The sequence below is a fragment of the Amborella trichopoda genome, chromosome 13 (genome assembly GCF_054954075.1).
Source record: "Amborella trichopoda isolate Santa Cruz 75 chromosome 13, AtrichopodaSantaCruz75HAP2 v2.0, whole genome shotgun sequence".
Classification (NCBI taxonomy): Eukaryota; Viridiplantae; Streptophyta; class Magnoliopsida; order Amborellales; family Amborellaceae; genus Amborella; species Amborella trichopoda.
In genome coordinates, this window is record NC_142348.1 from 4,105,461 (window position 1) to 4,125,352 (window position 19,892).

The following is a 19,892-nucleotide window of genomic DNA, read 5'->3' on the forward strand; positions in this document are numbered from 1 at the left end:
ATGCCCTTGCTTGTTCATTGTTCCTGGCCTTAAATATGGGAAATTTGGTTTTGAAGATATTTTTGAGCCGGCACCTTCGCGAAATGAAAATTAAAAGTGTACCCTCTAATGTCAACTGGGATGTTCTGACCTCTTAAATGATTTTGTACGGGAGTTTTAGTCCTTAAATGATATTTTCCCTAGTCTGTTTCATGATGACTGGCAGCCTATAAACTCAATTATGACTTGCTTGATTCATATGCTTTTCAAAGTGCAAATATGCCCACTAAGCAAAAGAGAAGGTCGAAGTCTAAACCAATGATATAGTCAATAGTTGTTGAACATGAAGAAATTAAAAGATTCTCTGTTGTTTTATGTGTGGATGTTTGTTCGACACAGGTATGTCACCCTAACAGAAAAATCTGTGGAACATAACATCAAGGTTGCTCTGCATTGGTGCATGACCCACTTCAAATATTCTTTCAGGGCTTGGAAGGTCATAGTTTTTCTCCGATATGCTATCGAGCCTCCGTAGTTGAGGTGTCTCCTCTATGAGATAATAACAAATTGAGAGTCACTACTATTAATCTCAGATTTGAAGAAAGCACCTTTGTGAATCCTAACCCATAAAGAGTGTTTGAGGTTCCGTTCTAGGAAGAGTCTTCAACTCCAGAACGTTTTTCAGAAATAAGTTAATGCTCTCTTATTCCATCTTGAACGATTGGGTCAAAAAGCTGCCATCTCAGTTTTCCATCTCGACTCTCTTAAATTGTTTTAATGTTCCTGAAGGTGGAGTAGATCTATCAACCCAACTGAAGAGTTAGAAGTCGTAGCTCATGAGCCTCAGAATCAGATCGCCCCAATCCGTTCTTCTAAATCATTTTGCTATCACACCTTCCACCTGTCTTCGTTGGTTTGTCCTAACTCAGTGTCACATCTAGACAATCGTCACATCCTAGTGCTTCACAATTACCCAATATGTGTCCAGCACAAAGAAAATGTCCTTTGTTTGTTCCTTTCCTTACATATCCTCCAAATTGCCTCAGTATATAATGAAGCTGACTAGAGTGCTCCTTTTGATTCCGATTTCCATTTCCTTTATTAATCAACCCCTTTGACCCCATCAACTTTCTCTTAACCTTATCCAGATTTCTTCTTTACCTAAACAACCCTACTGTCCCTTTCCTTGTAGGAATGCAGTTTTTGTTAAAATCTATTTTCTAGCCACATTAGCAAGTCTAGAGGTGCTCCAGTTTGCTTCAAAAAATTAAGCCTTTGGCTTACAGTGGCTTGCACAGGTTAGTTTGGTTAGGGGAGGTCTTAACCTTATGCTTTTTGTTGCTTGATGTGTGTTTGGTATGTATCCTAATGTCGGATGCTTCAATGCTTCTTCCTTCTCATGGCACTTGTTAAATTTTGTTACTAGTACTTGATACTTTTACATGAACAATTATCTACATAAGGGTATATGTAAGTGCATAAATCAAGTATACATACATAACTTTTTAAAATGCATTTATGGGAGTTTGTTAGACTTAATCATTATTGCGTTGAAATAGTTTCTATTATTGATCTTATGCTAATTGTAATTTTTTCTGGCCAGGCATATGAAAAGGGATTGATGATTGCAGTGATTCCATTCACATCAAAGGTAATAAATGGTGTCTTGGCTGTTCTGCATTGAATTATCTTCCCATGTTTTTGGCATATTGAGAGTCTCATATATCTTATCTTTTGGTGTAGATACTGGAGCCCTGCCAATCTAGTTTAGCTTACCAGCCTCCCAATCCATGGACAATGGGCATCCTTAGTCTACTTTCCGAAATCTATGCATTGCCAAACCTGAAGATGAACCTTAAGTTTGATATTGAAGTATCAATCGCCTCTTTTGATTTTGTTTTATATTTTCATATTTCTTTCCCAAACCTGTGGATGCAATGCTAGCATCACTAGGTCACTTGTTATTTTCCTATTTTTCTTTATTGCTTTGTTGTTGTCTTCTTTTGTTTCTCATTGGCTATTTGAATATCCAGGTGCTATTCAAAAACTTAGGTGTGGACATGAAAGATGTGAAGCCAACTTCACTTCTCAAAGATCGAGTTCGAGAGATAGAAGGGAATCCTGATTTCTCGAACAAGGACCTTGGTGTGTCCCAACAACCACAAGTAGTTTCAGATCTCAATACTGGAATCATTGCCTCTTTAAGTTCAGTGGACCTGCAGTCTGAGGCAGTGACTTCATCTCATCCTGGTAGCCATTCTAGTGTAGTAACTCAGGTTCGTAACCTTTTTTCAGAATTTATAATTGGCAGTTGTTTAGAATGATTTAATTGTTATTGCGACTTAATATATTGGTGACATGCTTGGATGTGCAGTATACGGCTCCTCTTCATCTTGCCCCAAGTGGATTAGGAGAAGATGACAAACTGAGCACTTTAGGATTGCCTGAGCGAATACCTTCTTGTCAGGCCTTAACGCATGTTTCTCCAGCACAAACACCATTTCCTGTTAGTCAGGTATGATGCTGACATGCTGTATTCTTTCGACTTTTAGTGTTCTATGCTTACCGGTGGATTCAATATATTTGACATTGTCATGTAAGGTTATAATAAGTTCTGGTTTTCAGCTTTCTATGCCAACACAAAATATTGGAACCTACATCGTTGTCAATCCAAAGCTTAATGCCCTGGGTCTGCAGTTGCAGTTTCAGAGGTTCGTGATTGCTATTCTGATTTTCCTATATTATGTTTTTGACATTCCTTCTGGTTGACGTTGATTTTGATGTGATGGCTTCTGAAACAGAATTGTACCAGTGGCCTTGGAGCAGGCTGTCCGGGATATAACGTCGCCTGTTGTTGAGCGTAGTGTAACCATTGCATGCATGACAACTAGAGAACTTGTGTTGAAGGTTTGGTCTTTTTACTTGGTCAGATGAGAACATGTTGATTGCTTTGCATTGTTTGATCTTAACTTTGCGATGATAGGATTATGCTTTGGAAGCGGATGAGAGCCGTATACACAATTCTGCGAACATGATGGCAGGATGCCTAGCAGGGAGCTTAGCGCATGTGACTTGCAAGGTTTTTCTTTTCTGTTTCTATTTCTTCTTTGTTGTCCTCTGTTTTGTAATTTCAGTAGTGAGGGTGATTTGTTTGCAACCAGTTATGCTCCAGTAATGTGAGACATCTGGTTCGAACCCACAGCATAGTTGGAAGGCACCTGTTGGTTGAACCTTGTGGTTGTGGGTTAGAACCCAGCTTTACCTATTCATAGAACTCAATAAGCTTTACAGGGAACTTCAAACTTGCCATGTCTGTAGTGTTGATCCTGTGTTACAACTAATGGGTTTATTTTGGTTTTTGCTAGGAACCACTTCGTATTGCTATGTCAAACAAGCTGCGTGTGTTGCTGCAGCCTTATGTTACTACTGAACTCCTTGAACAAGCTGTACAGCTTGTCACTAACGATAACCTTGACCTGGGTTGTGTGATAATCGAACAAACTGCCGTAGAGAAGGTGGGTGCTTCCCATTTATTATTCTTGAAGCAAATTTCTTCATTTGTTGCATATTTGTGGATTGAACTTTACACTGTTATATTGCATAGTTGTTGATTTGGGGCATGAAGCTCTTTATTAGTTTTTTTATATATTGTGCAACTTGGAATCAGGATATTTTGTGGAGTTGTATACATTTTTGTGTTGTGGCTGGGAAATTCCATGGTTTTGTGTTAGACAGGGGTACTTAAGTTATTTGTGTTTTCATTTTTGCATGTAGCATTTTGCCCTTTAACCTTGTAATCACTTTGTATACATTTTTTAATCATCGGCAGGGGTTAGTGTCCTGGTCATTTAGTTTTTCATTTTGCCTGCTGCTTATGCAAATTGAAATTTGTGTCTTGGTGCTCCCTTGGCTCAGTAACTATGCGTCTTCGCCCTCCACCTTGATGTCCAACGTCCAATCTCAGCTTACCCTCTTAGAAGGAAAATTTCACCTTTATTGCCTCCAGTCACCTTGAGTATCTGTTATGTGGTGTTCTTGCCCTAGATGGTTTTGTTTGTTGTTTGATAATATGAGGGAGAAGGGAAAGTCCTTAACATAAGACACATATGAAACGGAGCTAGAATTATTTTTATTTTTTGAAATTTGTGTGAAGCAATATATATAATATAAGTTTCTTCATCTTGTTTTCGTTTGGGTTTTAGTTGGGTGGCTTTTCTTGTAATCATCTTGCATTCTTCACAAATGGTTGAAAAGTCTCAGTTCTTTGATTTTGTTTGATCCTATTTACTAGTGCCTCTGCAAATTGTTACAGGCGCTTCGAGAACTTGATGATATTTTTGTTCATGCACTTAATCTACGGAGGAAGCTCGGTTATGAAGCGAATAATTACTCTCAAGGAGCCTTAGCTCGCTTACCGGAGGCACTTCGCCCTAAATCGGGTCGCCTCTCTGCTGCGCAACAGAGAGTTTATGAGGTGGCTGCATTATTTTCTTATTTGTTTGGTGATGTAGATGGTGATGCACTCGTATATTGTGTTCATCTGTATCTTTTGCAGGATTTTACCAGGCTTCCAATGCAATCGCATGCAAGTCAGAGTACACATGCTACACCTGCTGGCCCCCCGCCTGCTTCGTCTGGTGGTTCTGCTGGTATTGTTGTATCCCGGGTCTATACAGGACCACTCAACTCAAACATTTATTCTCCAGCTCAAGTGCCAGCGGGTTTCACTACTATTGGACAGCCGATGGATCATATTTCTGAAGAGATGGAAGTGGGATCTGCTCAATCACCTAGGTCGTATTTTTGAACTTGTGCTATAATCTAATGGACTAGGGAAAAACCGTAATCCATGGGGTCAACACTGTCCATTGAATTGATTGATGGCTATGGAGAGTTGGGACAAATGAAAACAATACCCATATGGCGTGCTAGACTCTTTTTCTTCATAGTGAAATGGACAATGATGACCCGGTGGATTATGGAACACCATGGTCATTGGATACGGTATATCATTCCTTTATTCTAACCTCCACATCCTCTTATATGCCATTACTCGTCACTTGAATTATTTCCATGTTCTGCAGCCTTCCCTCACCTCATGTTGTTCAAATGGATGGTGTTGTTCACCAAGGTGGAGAAATCAGTGGCATTGCACCTTCCTTATCAATGACTCCTCTAGCCAATGACGTGCATCCAATAGAATCCTCCACTGTTGTCAAAGTCTGTGATATGTCTTCCTTTTCTTTTCTTCTATCTTAATTTGGATTATTTTGCATTGAAACTGAGATAGTTGACATTTACTTGGCCCCAGGAATCTGGAGCTGTGGTGCCGCCTTCACCTTTGCCCTTGTCCTTGTCCACCGAACGGATTGGGGCTAGCATATCAGAACCTTTAAGGAGTATGGGAGATGCACTGGAAAAATATCACATAGTTTCCAAGAAGGTAGTAATTGTTTGCATTTCTCCAAATTTCCTGTTTGTGTTTTCTGGCATTGACTTCAAAATCTCTCCTATTCCGTGCATTTTTTATTGCAATATTTAAGATTTTCCCTTTACAGCTGGAAACATTGGTCTCAAAGGACTCTGGAGATGTTGAAATTCAGGTATGGACCATTTCAAACTGGTCTGAAAGTTCTTTCGTGTTATCATGGCTCAGAAATGCAAAGCTGGAAATATTATCCGCTATGGTAAAGTTTTTGTATTTCTTATTTCCAGGGTGCCATAAACGAGGTGCCAGAAATCATTCTTAGATGTATAAGCAGAGATGAGTGTGCACTGGCTATTGCACAGAAGGTATGGTGTGCATTTCTTCTGTAGTAACTTCCTTGTCTTTTGTAGTTTATGATTGTGTTTCTGATTGTTCACATTATATATGCAGGTATTTAGGGGTTTATATGAGAACACATCGAATTCTTTACATGTTCAATCACATCTCGCCATCCTGGTTGCCATTCGTGATGTTTGCAAGCTTGTTGTTAAGGAATTGACAAGCTGGGTATGTTTGTCTTAATCTTCATGCATCATTTGAGGTCCCATTTTTTGGTTTAGGTTTTGGATTGGTGTTTTAAAAAGTGGATCGAATAGGCGGTTTGAAACGGAACACGTGGGGTACCAATCTGGGTAAAAAGAACCCCCAAGCTCGCCAGGTTCCCACCTGTTTTATTTTCTATATTTTAAGTTTCTAAACAGTTCTTTCTCTGGTGAACCAGATCTAAACTGGCCAGATCACTAACCGTATTGGCTTTGCCGGTGACTGGGTCAGACCACTGATCTGGTTTTTGAAAACTGCTTTGGACAATTTAATTTTGTGTTGCAGAAATAGATTGATTTTGGACTTCAATAAGGCACTTGATAGTGGTAGTTGACGCTGACTTTTTAGAATGGACACTCCAAATCATTGGCCATGTGCTCTTAAATGTTGTTTCCTTTTCCAAAAAAAAGAAAAAAATAAAAAAATGGGAGTTCATATTTATGGTAATATGGTTGAAGTTTCTTAAGAATGTAAGAAGTGAAGATCCTTGAAAAATGATAGACGCTTTTTTTTTCTTCTGAAGATCTATTTAATATGTGCATTTTCTGTTGGCATTATGATCTCTAAGAAGGTTAATTGGTTCTGTACTGCCTCTAAAGAGCTTGGATCACCAAACAGGTTACTTTGAGTTCTGACACTTTACAATGTTCTGTTTAGTGGGTTGGTGCTCCATTTTATAGTAGTGACTTTTGTTTCCTCACAATACTAACGCAATGCCTCTGTGTCCTTTCCTAGAATCACTGTCGGCTGTCTAGGATATGCCCTTGTCCACTTCCTTTTGTTATTCTTTTTTGGGTAGTTCTTATTGTTGTGTGTGGCTTGTTTCTTTATATCAAAGAACATTCCATGTATTCTCTTATTACTCAAATGTAGAAGTGTCAGGCTTATGCGTCACCAGTTGTTTCAAAATGTGTGGTGTCTACTTGGATAAGTAACAAAATAATTTGATTGTATAAAACTGTAAACACCTAACCTTCAAAAGGTAAAGATGTGATTTCCCTTTGTTTTCATTTTATACTGCTTTGTAGTAAATTTTGATTAGGTTTCTGTTCACAAACTTATAATTTATGTCCTCTACATTCCATATAGCTCTATGTAGTTGGAAACCCTGGCTTACAGGGATTGAATTTTTCTTGGTCTCTATTTTTTTGATGTACCTCCTGTTATAAAATTTGCTTGTCAAGATAATGAAAAATACGATGCTCAAACAGGATTCTAATGCATTTCCTTTTGGGTTTTTTGGTGGAGTAATTTTTTCCTTTTCAAAATTAGATTTAAAATGTGTACTTAACGAAGTCAATTTTGTTTACCAGGTGATTTACTCTGATGATGAACGGAAGTTCAACAAAGATATAACCGTTGGCCTCATGCGATCGGAGCTTATAAGCCTTGCAGAGTACGATATGCATTTGGCAAAACTTATTGACTCGGGAAGAAACAGTATGTACATTAACCTTAAAAAAAAAGAAAGTATGTACATTGACAGCATTCGATTCTGATTGTTTTTGTAAGAAGAAGCTCCAACTAGTTTCATATATGTTGCAGAAGGTGCCACTGATTTTGCAGTTGATCTTGTTAAAACCTTGGTTGTTCCGGAATCTGGAGTTGGTGTATCAGAGCTCCACAATCTCTTTGATGCCTTGGTAAAGGTACATCCTAAGGGTCTCCGTGGAATATGCTAGTGTTATGTGAACTATATGGGTTCTTTCCAAACTTCTAATTATTGTGAATTTTGTGGGTTGAGCATTCTCTAATTGGTTGTATATCTGAGGGCAGCTCTCTATGAGGCCTGGATCTCCAGAGTCACTACAACAACTAGTTGAGACTGCTAGGAATCCACCCTCAAATGTGGTAGCACAGCCTGCATTTGCAAGTGGCAAGGATGATAAGGCCAGGCAGTCAAGGGACAAAAAGGTTGGGTGCTTTTATATTAATTTTTCTAAATCTTCTGAAATTTGTGCTTTCTTTCTTGGGCATGATGTTGCCTAGTCTCTTTCTAGTCTTATATTGTGGAAATGTTTTTTTTTTGAATCTGAAAAAAAAAAAAACATTACCACGATGTTTGATATTGTTTTTTCTTTTGGGTAATTCAGTGGCTAGACTTTAGCTGGGGCACAAGTAGTGCTACCACCACGACCCCAACCCCTTTTGTCTGATGTTTGATAATGTTAATATCCAATATCTGTCATTTGATGAAATAGGTTACCTCTGGTCGTGTTGTGGCAAGTCGGGAAGACAGCAATGCAGGTTCCGCTGACACTGGAGCCTCTGATCCTCCTGGTTTTCGTGAGCAGGTTTGTGTGGATGTCTTCTTTGTTGACTGGAGGATGTGGGGTGTGCGATCTAATGCTAAACAGTCAATAATGAGGAAATATAATGAACATAAAATATCAGCTTTCTAAGAGAGACACCATCTGAGTTGCTTTTGTTTCTAAAGGTAAGATGGTTTCAAAAGCACACATGAACCAAAATTAGTTGGAAGAGATGTAGAAATTGAGTAGCAGAGCAAAAATTTTTGTTAGCAAGGTAGTACACCTAAATGAAAGCCAAGTAGAATGAGAAACAAAATTAGATCTGGAAGATGAACATCGTGGAATTACAAATATTGAAAATTTGGAAAGTGTCAAAGTGATAAGTGGCTCTTGGTGAGGAGCTCTAGGAACATTTGTGCACTATAATATTGATAGATATGTTGTTTGGTATCATCAATAAGATTAGAGATTCTTTTATGTTGGAACTACGCGTGTTGATATCAGTTTGTCACCTTCACGCAATCGTATAGGAAGTGTTGACCTGCTTTGGATTATACATGTACCATCATTGTAGAATATATGTGCTATTGGGAAACAAATCAAACATTTTATTTTGTATATGTACTATGGTATCCATTTTGCCTTCATGCTTGGATATATCTACTTAAGATTCAGGTAAAGCCGAGTTAATTTTGCTCAAAAAGTTGGACTTCTCTTGTATCAACCTCACAATCAGTCTGATGTTTGGATCACTTCCAAATTAATGTGCCATTTTGTTGAACTTAATTACAGACGAGTATGGTAAGACGTTCGATTTGATATTCTCATAAATAATATTGATAAAAGTTTGTGTAATTACTTTTTGAACTTGGATTTTAATGCCTCTTTCATCCTACAGTTGGTATATTTTATATGCTGCTGGTGTTCCTTTAAAACATTGCACTATTTCAACATCTTATATTTGAAAAGTGTGTATCTTGATCAATCGAAGGAAAGAAAAAGTGTGCATCTTGTGCTTATGAACTTAGATGTAATGGGGCAGGTTTTCTGATAAACTTATCCTGGATTTTCTGAAAGTCAAGTGCTTCCTATATTTGGAATCTTTATATGCTTTGCCTTTTATGTACAATCTTAAATTTTTCCAAATGATATTATCTGATTTTACACATCCTGGTCTGAGAGTGTGACCTTGAACTTATGTTGTTGGCTCCTTTGATTCTTCAAAGTTTGCGTATTTTTTACCTGGAATATTCTCTGTATCTATTGTTGCCTGGTAGACACACCTCTCGGTTCAAATCATACTATGATTTAATGAACTATGATAAGCTCATAGTCGCTTGGGATCATCAATGTCTCACGAGCGAAGGATAGCATTAAAGGAAAGTGAGACCAACCACAACCTAACATGATCCAATGATGGTCCCACACACCATCGATCATTTTGTTAACAATAAGGATCCCGATAGATCACGATTTCCCATCACACATTTGATCCTACTAAATTTACAGTACAGAATTATGAGGCTTTCCCTAGATGATATGGCAGTGTATTGCTTGATGGCACATCTTTTGCTTTTGGTACTTTCGGAAAGTTACACAATTTGGATCTCTACAGGTAGGTGCACTACTTGCTGAATGGGCTCGGAACTGTGAAGCTCCTGGGATGAATGATGCAACTTATGCCACTTATATCTCACAGTTGCAGCAAAGTGGAATGCTAAAAGGAGACGATGTCACGGATCGTTTCTTCCGTGTTCTCACAGTTAGTCTCTCTTGAACATGAAAACACTAGCACACACAGACACACACAAAAGGATATCAGTGTACAGAGTTTGTGTAGGTTGAACCAATGTCATCAAAATCATGTTGGAGGTTAAACTGGTTTGGGGTCAGGTCTGGCCCAATCCAGTCTGACTGGTTGAGGTGGTCTTAGAACATGCAGGAATATAAAATATTAAGAAAACAAAAGAACTTTGTATCCAGTCAGACTAGTGGACCCAACTGGTTGACCTGTTGCACAATGAGTGTTGTTTCACTTTCTCGGGCTTATAATGGACCGGACCGGCTTGGGGCCAGTTCTTGACCCATGGTTGGTCCATCTGGTCCTTATAAATTGCATTTACCACTCCTGAAAAATTTTAGAATCTTATGAAAATAATGAATACCACTTGCTGTCTTTCAGGAGTTGGCGGTGGCACATTGCTTGGCCTCTGAATCACATCAAGCTAGTCAATCTGTTCTATCATTTGCTGCAATTGATATGTATGCGAAGCTTGTGGTTTTACTTGTAAAGGTAATTGGTTAAGGATCTTGTTCACACATCATTCTTGACATCAAGCTTTCTTTTCTTCTTGATCTTTTATATTCGAATATTTTGGCTTGCTATGGTGTCATTATCTTTTATTTATCGTATTAATTCTTTTATTTATTTGTTTTTGTTTCTCTATTTTCAGTATGCTGCAGTGGATCAGGGGCTGAATAAATTCATTATTTTCCCCAAGGTGGAGATTTTGATTCCTTTTTGTACTGTTAAATTGTCTCACCTTTTTATGAGATGTTTCTTTTCTGAGCTGTCTCCCTTTTTTTTGTTTTCTATTTTTGAGTTGTATTTACTATCAAGTATTTGTGCTGTTAATTGTAAAGTTTCTCATAATTGTCTTACTGGCAGGTTTTGGCTGTGACTGTGAGAGTCATTCAGAAGGATGCCGATGAGAAGAAAGCAAGTTTTCATCCCAGGCCATATTTTCGGTTGTTCATCAAATGGATTATGGAATTCAATACTCCTGATTCTGTTCTTGATACTATGAATTTCCAGGTAGGATGTCAACGTCTATTTGCTTTGTATTCCTTGTTACGTGTTTTCTTATTTTACTAGTTACATAATTTAAATCTCCTCTAATGGAGACAGTTAACATATTAAAAATAAAAAAAACTCCTCTAATGGAGATTTGCATATTTCAGGTTTTGACTGCAGTTGCAAATGCTTTGCATGTGCTACAGCCTATGAAAATGCTTTGTATTCCTTATTACGTGTTTTCCTATTTACTAGTTACATATTTTAAGTCTCCTCTAATGGAGACAGTTAACGTATTAAAAATAAAAAAAACTCCTCTAATGGAGACAGTTAACATGTTAAAAATAAAAAAAACTCCTCTAATGGAGATTTGCATATTTCAGGTTTTGACTGCACTTGCAAATGCTTTCCATGTGCTACAGCCTATGAAAGTGCCAGGTTTTAGGTGAGTTAATTTTTGGTATTCCTTTCTTTTCAGGGGAATGATTTCATGCGACGGTTGTATAGTAGTATAATGCAACCATCTTCAATAACCATGTTAGAGACATTTGTTTGACACAGATTTTTAAATGTACACTCTTTTCATTCTGAAGAACAATCACAAAAAAGGAAATTTTGAAAAACTGCTCTAGAAAGTTTTCATTCTAGCCCAATTAACATACGCTGTCCATTTTATTGAGATGGTTAGATATAGGCCTCAGAAGGATTTTTTTATTCCCAAAATTTTTATATAGCTTTATCATCATTAGATTAATAATGCTAAAATAGAAAAAAGTGATTTTGAATTTGTTAAGGTCCAGATCTCAAAATTCACCAAATGGATGGTCGAGATTCATTGTTGGATGGGTACTAATTTTGACCATATCTAGGGTGCAAATTGAAATTTTTTTTCGGTAGGATTGATTATGAGGATGAGGAGAATGCGTGTGCAAAATTTGGGGTCATACAAATGCCAAAAATATGGTTTTGTAGAGGTGTGGTTGCATTATACTACTATACGACTGTTGCATTAGATCATTTCCCTTCTTTTCCTGTTAGACTTCTTACTATACGAGTGATTAGTAACTGCATTTCATGCTCGCAAATCATTGGATTCTGCTGTTAGAATTGCTTAGGGTAGTATTTCAAATTACTAATCCAGTTTGGGATCTCTTTCTTGTTTATTCTATATGAGTGGGGTAATCTATCTCTCTATAAATGCACATAGGTCACACACACCACACATAAATACATTCTTATAAGTATTTCTGATCTCTGAGGTTTTCCAGAACTGCCTTGTCCAAATCTTGATTTGATTTTTCCTTCGTATCTTTGATTTTTTTTTATTTTTTATTGACCATTTGAGAAATTGTTTGCAGCTATGCGTGGCTTGAGTTGATAAGTCACCGATTTTACATGCCAAAATTGCTCATGAGCAATTCTCAGAAAGGCTGGCCCTTGGTTCAACGCTTACTCGTCGATCTGTTTAAGTTCCTGGAACCATCCTTGCGAAATGCAGAACTAGGAGAAGCGGTCTGTTTCCATTTCAATTATCTGAAGATGGTTCAGAAGCCATACTCTGTCAAATATTTGATATTGCTATTTTATTTTTCAAAATTTTTCTTTTCCATTAGCGACTGAACCACCTATTTTATACCTTCATTTGATTGCAGATGCGGGTGCTGTACAAAGGTACTCTCAGGGTGCTACTGGTTCTGCTGCATGATTTTCCTGAGTTCCTATGCAATTACCATTTCAGCTTCTGTGATGTGATCCCCTACACTTGCATACAAATGAGGAATGTTATTCTTAGTGCATTCCCTCGCCACATGAGGCTACCCGACCCATGCCTCCCAAACTTAAAGGTGATTGCTAGAATGACCTGATTCTCTTTTGTTTCTTTTGATAAACATGCTTGAATTCTTATCCTGTTTATAGACCCATGCCATACTAACTTATGGTGATTGCTAACAGAATCCAATTATCTGTGTGGTTTAAGATCTATTTCTTTTTCCTGGTTTTATAACCCATGCTTTCTGAACTGAAAGGTGATTGCTAATATGACCAGATTGTTTTTTTTCCATCTATATATATACTATTTATACTTGAATTCTTCTTCCTTTTTTTAGACCTATGCCTTCCTAATTTGTGCTAACATGACCCAATAATTTTCCTTTTTTTGGGTAAGTATGACTGATTGCTGTTTCATGGTTTTATAGCCCATACTTTCTGAATCAAAAGGTGTTTGCTAAAAATGGCCCATGCCTTTGGCTAGTATGATGCTTTTCCTTTTCTACCCATTTGGTACATGTTAATTACTTTTTTTTCCTGTTTCATTTGGTATTTAAATGCATGTTTTCCTTGGTGTCAGGTTGATTTGCTCCCTGAAATTTGCAACTTGCCGGTCATTTTATCGGAGGTTGATGCTGCTCTAAAGGTCAAGCAGATGAAGGCTGAATTGGATGAATATCTCAAGGTATCACAATTCATTGACCATCTTAAACTGATGGGATGTTTGAATGATTGGTAGTTGATAATATTCTGAAGATGAGCATTGTTAATCTTGAACCAAGGGTGATATCAATAATTCTGGGCCAGTATAGGCAACTGACAGAGAGGGAGGGAGGGATGAGATGAAACAGCTCCACAACACTAGATGCATGTTCATGCAATGCTAATTACTCTGAAAGAATCTTCTAAAAGAATATCGTGCAATGCAAATCAATTCTCCAAGATCTTTCAAATAAAAAAGAATAAAATGAAAATAGAAAGAAGAATGGGAGCTGTGGATATGGTCATGTGACTGTTCTGTTTGTTTTACCATTATGCTACTTTCTTCATTATTGAATCATGACTTATTCTTTTGTCGTCTTCGTTGTACAGTCGAGACAACCAGGGTCTCCTTTCCTAACCGAGCTCAAGCAAAGATTACTGGTTACAACGAGTGAAGCTGCAATAACTGGATGTCGATATAATATTCCCTTGATTAACTCTCTGGTGCTTTATGTTGGAATGCAGGTGGGGCTTTCAATGATTTAATTATTTCTTTGTTTTTTTCCCTTTGAATTTATTTGCTTATTGTTTTAAGGAGCTGTATTATTTAGTCTAGGGGAAAAGAGTTTTGATTATTCTGTTTGTGTGCATTGCAATGGTTTGTGCGGTTTTTGCAGGAAATTCAACAACTGCAAAGCAAGTCTACTGTGTGCACGCCAAATTACAATAGTGCATACATGGATATCTTTGAGAAACTAACCGTGGACCTTGATACTGAGGGGCGATACCTTTTCCTTAATGCAGTTGCCAACCAGTTGAGATACCCCAACAACCACACTCATTACTTCTCATGCGTCATTCTCTACTTGTTTGCTGAAGCTAGCCAGGTGCTTTCTATCTTCATCCACTAATCTCTATCTCTCTCTCTCTCTACAGACACACATGCATGCACACACACACATTTATCTATTTATTTATTTGCACGCACACACACACACACACATGAATGGAACATCTGAAAATTTTTGGACATGGTTGAACGGGTGTTGTTACTTCATGTGTGAATGAGTTGATGAGTGACATCCGTGAAATCTAATATCGAATGGAATGATTCTGTTACAGAAAAGCTAGAGCTTTGATGGGGAATTTCTTGTTTTCTGATAATGTTTTACTTACCTAAAAAAGTTTTAACTGGCATTGTTCTTGGGACCCGGTTTCGACGTAGCCAAGCCCGTATATGTAAAAATGTAGGTCTCTTAATAAATCTATTTTTGAGAAGTATTTTAATATTTAATTTTTAAGGACATATAATCTCTAATATGGAGATCATGAAGAAAAATAAATAAATAAATTTTAAAAACTAGAAATAATAGTTCTAGTAAGAAAACATTTGGACCATTAGTTTCCATTGTTTTTAGATGGAACACCTACTTGCATCCATCTTTAAGATAGATGCTTTACACTTTCTGGACCGCATACGTAGAAATACGGTCCAGCCCACATGAAACAATTTTCCTTGTTCTTGCGGTAGTTTCAATTTCTGTTTATAGTCGGAAATTCTGCACGCTATAGCACCACAAATGTTTTGCATCTGAGTTCATTAAAAACATGATTTTTTATGAGTAAAGTATCTGACACCATAATAATATATATATATATATATATATATATATATATATATATATATATATATATGGATTTTGTTAGGTCAGTAATGTAGACCCTTAAAGTGCTCAATATTTTTGGACACTAAAATACTCTTGAATTGTAATCCAAAATTTTTCAAGTAAGGGCATTTTTGGTCATTTAGAAGGGTAGAATGGATATTTTTATAAGAAAACAGTGGCATTCTATTAGTAGTTAAAAACAATTAATGCATCTTGTGGGTGACGTCACATCACCATATCGATGATGTCATTGTCCACTATTGTTAATAAATGCTTTTGTTTCTATTAAGAATTTTTAGTTTACCCTTGACTAATTACTTAAAATACCCCTAAACAAAAAGTTACTAAACTATAGGATAATGGTATCTAAATGTCTAAAAATGTTGAGCACTTTAAAGGTCTACACAGTGGTGTAGGCTAACAAAACCCTATATATATATATATATATATGGAAAAGTTTATATAAGGTTGCAACTTTAAAATGTAGAACTACGGATGCATCTAAAAAATCCATTGAAAATGGTTGTTTTAATGTTGAAAAACCCTCTAATTGATTATCTCAACGTTGAGATGTATGACTATGAAATAAAAAAGATTTTGAGTCCCAGAAATAGTGCATCTTACAACACATTATCTAGACTGTCCATTTTCAACATTTTCATATGTTTATAGATCTACTTGATTTTAACCATTTTTAAAGTTCAAAATTTTATAATTAGATAGAAAATTAGATTTTGAGATAATCCTAAGAATATTTTACATCGAAATTATATGTTATGATAAAATTTGAAGGTGTACCTCAATTGGATTGTTTAAGGTTGCAACCTTATGGAAACCACACCCTATATATATACATATATATATGTATATATATGTATATATATATATATGTGTGTGTGTATATTTTGTGTGATAGATCATTAGGGATTACAGGCCTACTCATTTTGGAAAGAGTCAATTTTTTTAAAGTATTAGTGAGAATGGAGGGCTCAGGTCGTACTATCACAACGACCCCAGCCCCATTTTCGAATGGATGATTGGTTTATGTTGCAGAACATCAAGTTTTGCTTTCCCCAAATTTGCAGGAAATTATTCAAGAGCAGATAACTCGAGTTCTAATGGAACGCCTGATTGTCAGCCGGCCTCATCCATGGGGTTTGCTCATTACTTTCATTGAGCTATTGAAGGTACTATAAATATCATGACGTCTCTCTCCACCAAATATGTCTAGTGTAGATCTGTTAGTTGCTTTCCATTTCTCATGGTTATTTTTTGCTGCTTTTTCTAAACTTGTGTCATTGTATCATTTGTGGTTTCTCCAATCATTTATATGATCCTCATTTGTTGCTCTCTCTCTCTCTCTATATATATATACATGGATCACTAATTTGTTGGGGCTCTTATGTACACAGAATCCTCGCTACAATTTTTGGAGCCATCCTTTCATAAAGATTGCACCAGAAATAGAGAGGGTGTTTGATTCAGTGGCTAGATCGTGCTTTGTACCTCAGAACAAGGCCATGGATGATGGGATCATGCCTGGCGCATTACCTGAGGCCAACCGCTAACTCAACACACATTATGTTGTCCATGTTGTATATTATGTATCTCATTCTTCATGCCTGGGCACCATTCTTGTTTATCCCTTGGTTATAGACATTGCTGATGCTATTATTGTTCATATTCTTGAAAAGAAATGTGTATTGAAATGCTTTTTTGTCAATATAATTCTAATGTGTATTGAAATGCTTATTTGTCAGTATAATTCTTATATTGGTTTAATCGGTTTCCGTTTCCGAGAGAGGTATGTCATGGTTCAGAGAGAGAGAGAGAGCAGGTTAGTTTATGCTATTTTGAAACATCAAAGTGGACTATGTTGGTCTACATGCCACAGGTTCAGAGAGAGGAGAGAGCAGTTTTGTTTCTGGGGAAACGTACCAAAATGTCACGAGGGATAACTATATGGTAGAAGTTTAAGGTTGCAATTTTATTTGTACAAAAAGAACAAGAAAAAAGGGAATTGTATACTATGAGGCCATTTGTTTTTTCAACCATGACCACGACCTCTGCCTTCCATCACCTCTACCTCTACCTCGACCTCTTTCTGAATCAAGGCAAACGTGCAAATTTATTTAATCTCTCTACCCTTAAAGCCTGCTACCCCAGTAGACTCATGTTGGAAATTGTTGTCTTCAAGGCTCTTTTATTCAATATATCCAATTATTATGTGTATAAATATATTAATTAATAAAATATCTTTCTGAGGTGAATAACGATAGGAGCTGGATCTCAATTCCTATAGGCCATTAACTGGGGTAGGGGCTCTAGAAAATAGAGGGTTTCTTTTTAGATTAGCCTCCTTGTGTAGTTTGGAGTCAGATCCAAGTATCAGTAATCCTATCAATACATTATTTATTTATTTTATCTATTTGTTGTGTGTTTTTTGAACAATTGTTTCATGCGGGGTGGATCACATTTGTACAATATGCGGTCCAAAGGTATAAAGCATGTAAATAGGTGGTCTATTTAAAAACATTTGTAACCAACGGTCCAAATGTTTTTTTAAAAAGTGATAATATTTGTAGTTTTCAAAATTTATTTATTTTTCATATTCGTGATTTCCATGTTAAAGATTATATATTTTTTAAAAATTAGGCTCAAATTAAAATTTTAAAAATATATTTATTGTCAAGCCCGCATTTTTACATGTGCCACATGCTAACTGCATCCTTGTTTTTTTGCAGGGACCAACAATTCATACATCTCCTCCATGTCATATTCTCTTAAGCTTTCCGCTCTCAATAGTCCTAAATCGTTGTGTTCTTCATGTTTGTGGCACTTATTTATTTATTTTTCTTCGGCTTTTCTGGTCATTCTTAGAGGTAACGATTGTGTGAACGCACCACATTAGTTGCAAGCCACTTTTCATGTATTATTACAATATTGGTTGATTTTCTTCTTCCTTTTTTTTTTTTTTTAATATATATTTAAAGATATGGGGTGGTTCTGGGGTTTCCATTGATGGGTTTTATGTTCATATCTATAATTATATATTTTGTTACTATAATAAGTGAAAGTTTATGCGGTAGAAAAATTAAATAAGCTAAAACGGAAACCGGCATGAGTGGTCTTGCCATATAGACTATCATGGTACTATTTGCTATGGACATTTTGAGAACTAAACCCTACTTTTTCCTTAAAAAAATAGTCAATACATAAAAAACATCATCAACATTAAGAAAATAAAAAATTATTATTTTAAGTTATAAAAAAATTACAAAACAACATACCAAAATAAATCTGGAATTTGTTACACTTTCTATAAGGATGAAAACACATGCATAGCTATAATGCATCCTCTCTTTTTTCCGCTATTTAGCTCCTCTCTCTCTTTTACCCCCTCTCATGCCCCCTCCTTTTCTTTCTCTCTCACACCCTCGCTGTCTCCCCTACCCCCTTTCTTTTCTCTCTTCTACCCTCTTCTCTCCGTCTTCTCTACCCTCTCTCTCACATACTCCCTAATTTAACGAAATAATATAGGAAGAGCTGATCTTGGAGGTTGCGAGAGAGATGAGTTTGTCAAGTAGGATGAAATAAATATTCAAACTTATTCCAGAATAGGGAGATGAGTTTGGCAAGTAGGAAGAAATAAATATTCAAACCTATTCCAGAATAGAAAGACATATTTCTCTCTCTCATTTGGCTATCTTAAAATGACTGTGTATTTTTTCTCTTCCTTCCCTAAAGTTAAGAATGTGTCCTACAATTTCAGTAGAATATCCCTCTTTTTTTAATGGTAGGAATGTCTCTTACAACCTCTACAGAATTTGGGTCTTTTTGTTTATTTTTTTGGCATGTATCCACTCATTAACTCTGGCTTAATAATTTAGTATAGATAATTAGATATGAAAATAGATTTTCAAGTAACCCTAAGAATTTTTTACACCAAAATTGCATGTTATGATAAATTTAGAGGTGCACCTTTATTGGATTGGATTGTTTAAGGTTGCAACCTTACACAAACCACACCCTTTGTAATAAGCTCAAACTCAATATTTTCGTTTTAAGATTTGAACTTAGAAACAAATAAAAATGATTTTAGAGCTCTTTAGTCCAACAAATCACATGGCAATTAGGCGTCGGACCCAATGGACATTTGGCCCAGGGGTACTTCCGAATCTTTCTTTTTACATCCCATTCAACTCTTAATCCTAATCTGATATGAACTACTATCCATAAAGAGAGAGAGTTTATCCCTAAAATTATGGTGCAAATATTTTTAGTTTCTAGTTCACACTTAAACAAGAAATTAAATTTCTTTTTTAATTTTTATAATAATTTAAGAGAAAAAATTACGTGCTTTTGGATGGATAGTTTATACGTTATTTTGAGAAAAAAAAATCTAAGAAAACTGGAACTCCAACTCCATATGTCTATCTTATATCCTTAGAACTATTTGTAATAAAGAAAAATATACAAGGAGACAATTTACCTTTGATATAGTTGTCACAATTAATCTTGACCATTGGATGTGAAATTAGATGATTGTATTATTCCATTGACCATGCACAAATTTTAAAAGAATTTTTTTCGAACTTTGTGACATACCCAACAGATTTCATATTAGATGGTTATAAATAATTATGACTTCCTTGTATCAAAGGTAAATGGTCTCATTGTATAATTTTTTTTGTTTT

At 36.2% G+C, this 19,892-nt stretch overlaps 1 protein-coding gene across 4 annotated transcripts in view; it reads left to right on the top strand.

Annotated features, from left to right (window-relative positions):
* LOC18428828 (transcription regulator) overlaps window positions 1-16,947 on the top strand; it is a 43,118-nt gene extending 26,171 nt beyond the window's left edge. For all 4 annotated transcript variants that reach the window (XM_020664017.2, XM_006838124.4, XM_020664018.2 and 1 more), the window contains exons 21-51: window positions 1,583-1,630; window positions 1,723-1,851; window positions 2,013-2,255; window positions 2,354-2,494; window positions 2,605-2,690; window positions 2,781-2,886; window positions 2,963-3,058; window positions 3,345-3,494; window positions 4,292-4,453; window positions 4,535-4,773; window positions 5,064-5,199; window positions 5,291-5,422; window positions 5,538-5,582; window positions 5,695-5,772; window positions 5,858-5,974; window positions 7,324-7,450; window positions 7,556-7,659; window positions 7,787-7,924; window positions 8,212-8,304; window positions 9,878-10,024; window positions 10,445-10,555; window positions 10,716-10,763; window positions 10,931-11,077; window positions 11,440-11,501; window positions 12,415-12,568; window positions 12,709-12,900; window positions 13,407-13,511; window positions 13,919-14,053; window positions 14,206-14,415; window positions 16,281-16,382; window positions 16,608-16,947. In XM_020664017.2, the coding sequence (XP_020519676.1) occupies window positions 1,583-1,630; window positions 1,723-1,851; window positions 2,013-2,255; window positions 2,354-2,494; window positions 2,605-2,690; window positions 2,781-2,886; window positions 2,963-3,058; window positions 3,345-3,494; window positions 4,292-4,453; window positions 4,535-4,773; window positions 5,064-5,199; window positions 5,291-5,422; window positions 5,538-5,582; window positions 5,695-5,772; window positions 5,858-5,974; window positions 7,324-7,450; window positions 7,556-7,659; window positions 7,787-7,924; window positions 8,212-8,304; window positions 9,878-10,024; window positions 10,445-10,555; window positions 10,716-10,763; window positions 10,931-11,077; window positions 11,440-11,501; window positions 12,415-12,568; window positions 12,709-12,900; window positions 13,407-13,511; window positions 13,919-14,053; window positions 14,206-14,415; window positions 16,281-16,382; window positions 16,608-16,763 (3,939 nt within the window). In that variant the 3' untranslated portion in view covers window positions 16,764-16,947. The remainder of the gene's footprint in view (window positions 1-1,582; window positions 1,631-1,722; window positions 1,852-2,012; window positions 2,256-2,353; window positions 2,495-2,604; window positions 2,691-2,780; window positions 2,887-2,962; window positions 3,059-3,344; window positions 3,495-4,291; window positions 4,454-4,534; window positions 4,774-5,063; window positions 5,200-5,290; window positions 5,423-5,537; window positions 5,583-5,694; window positions 5,773-5,857; window positions 5,975-7,323; window positions 7,451-7,555; window positions 7,660-7,786; window positions 7,925-8,211; window positions 8,305-9,877; window positions 10,025-10,444; window positions 10,556-10,715; window positions 10,764-10,930; window positions 11,078-11,439; window positions 11,502-12,414; window positions 12,569-12,708; window positions 12,901-13,406; window positions 13,512-13,918; window positions 14,054-14,205; window positions 14,416-16,280; window positions 16,383-16,607) is intronic.
* The last annotated feature ends 2,945 nt before the right edge of the window (window positions 16,948-19,892 follow it).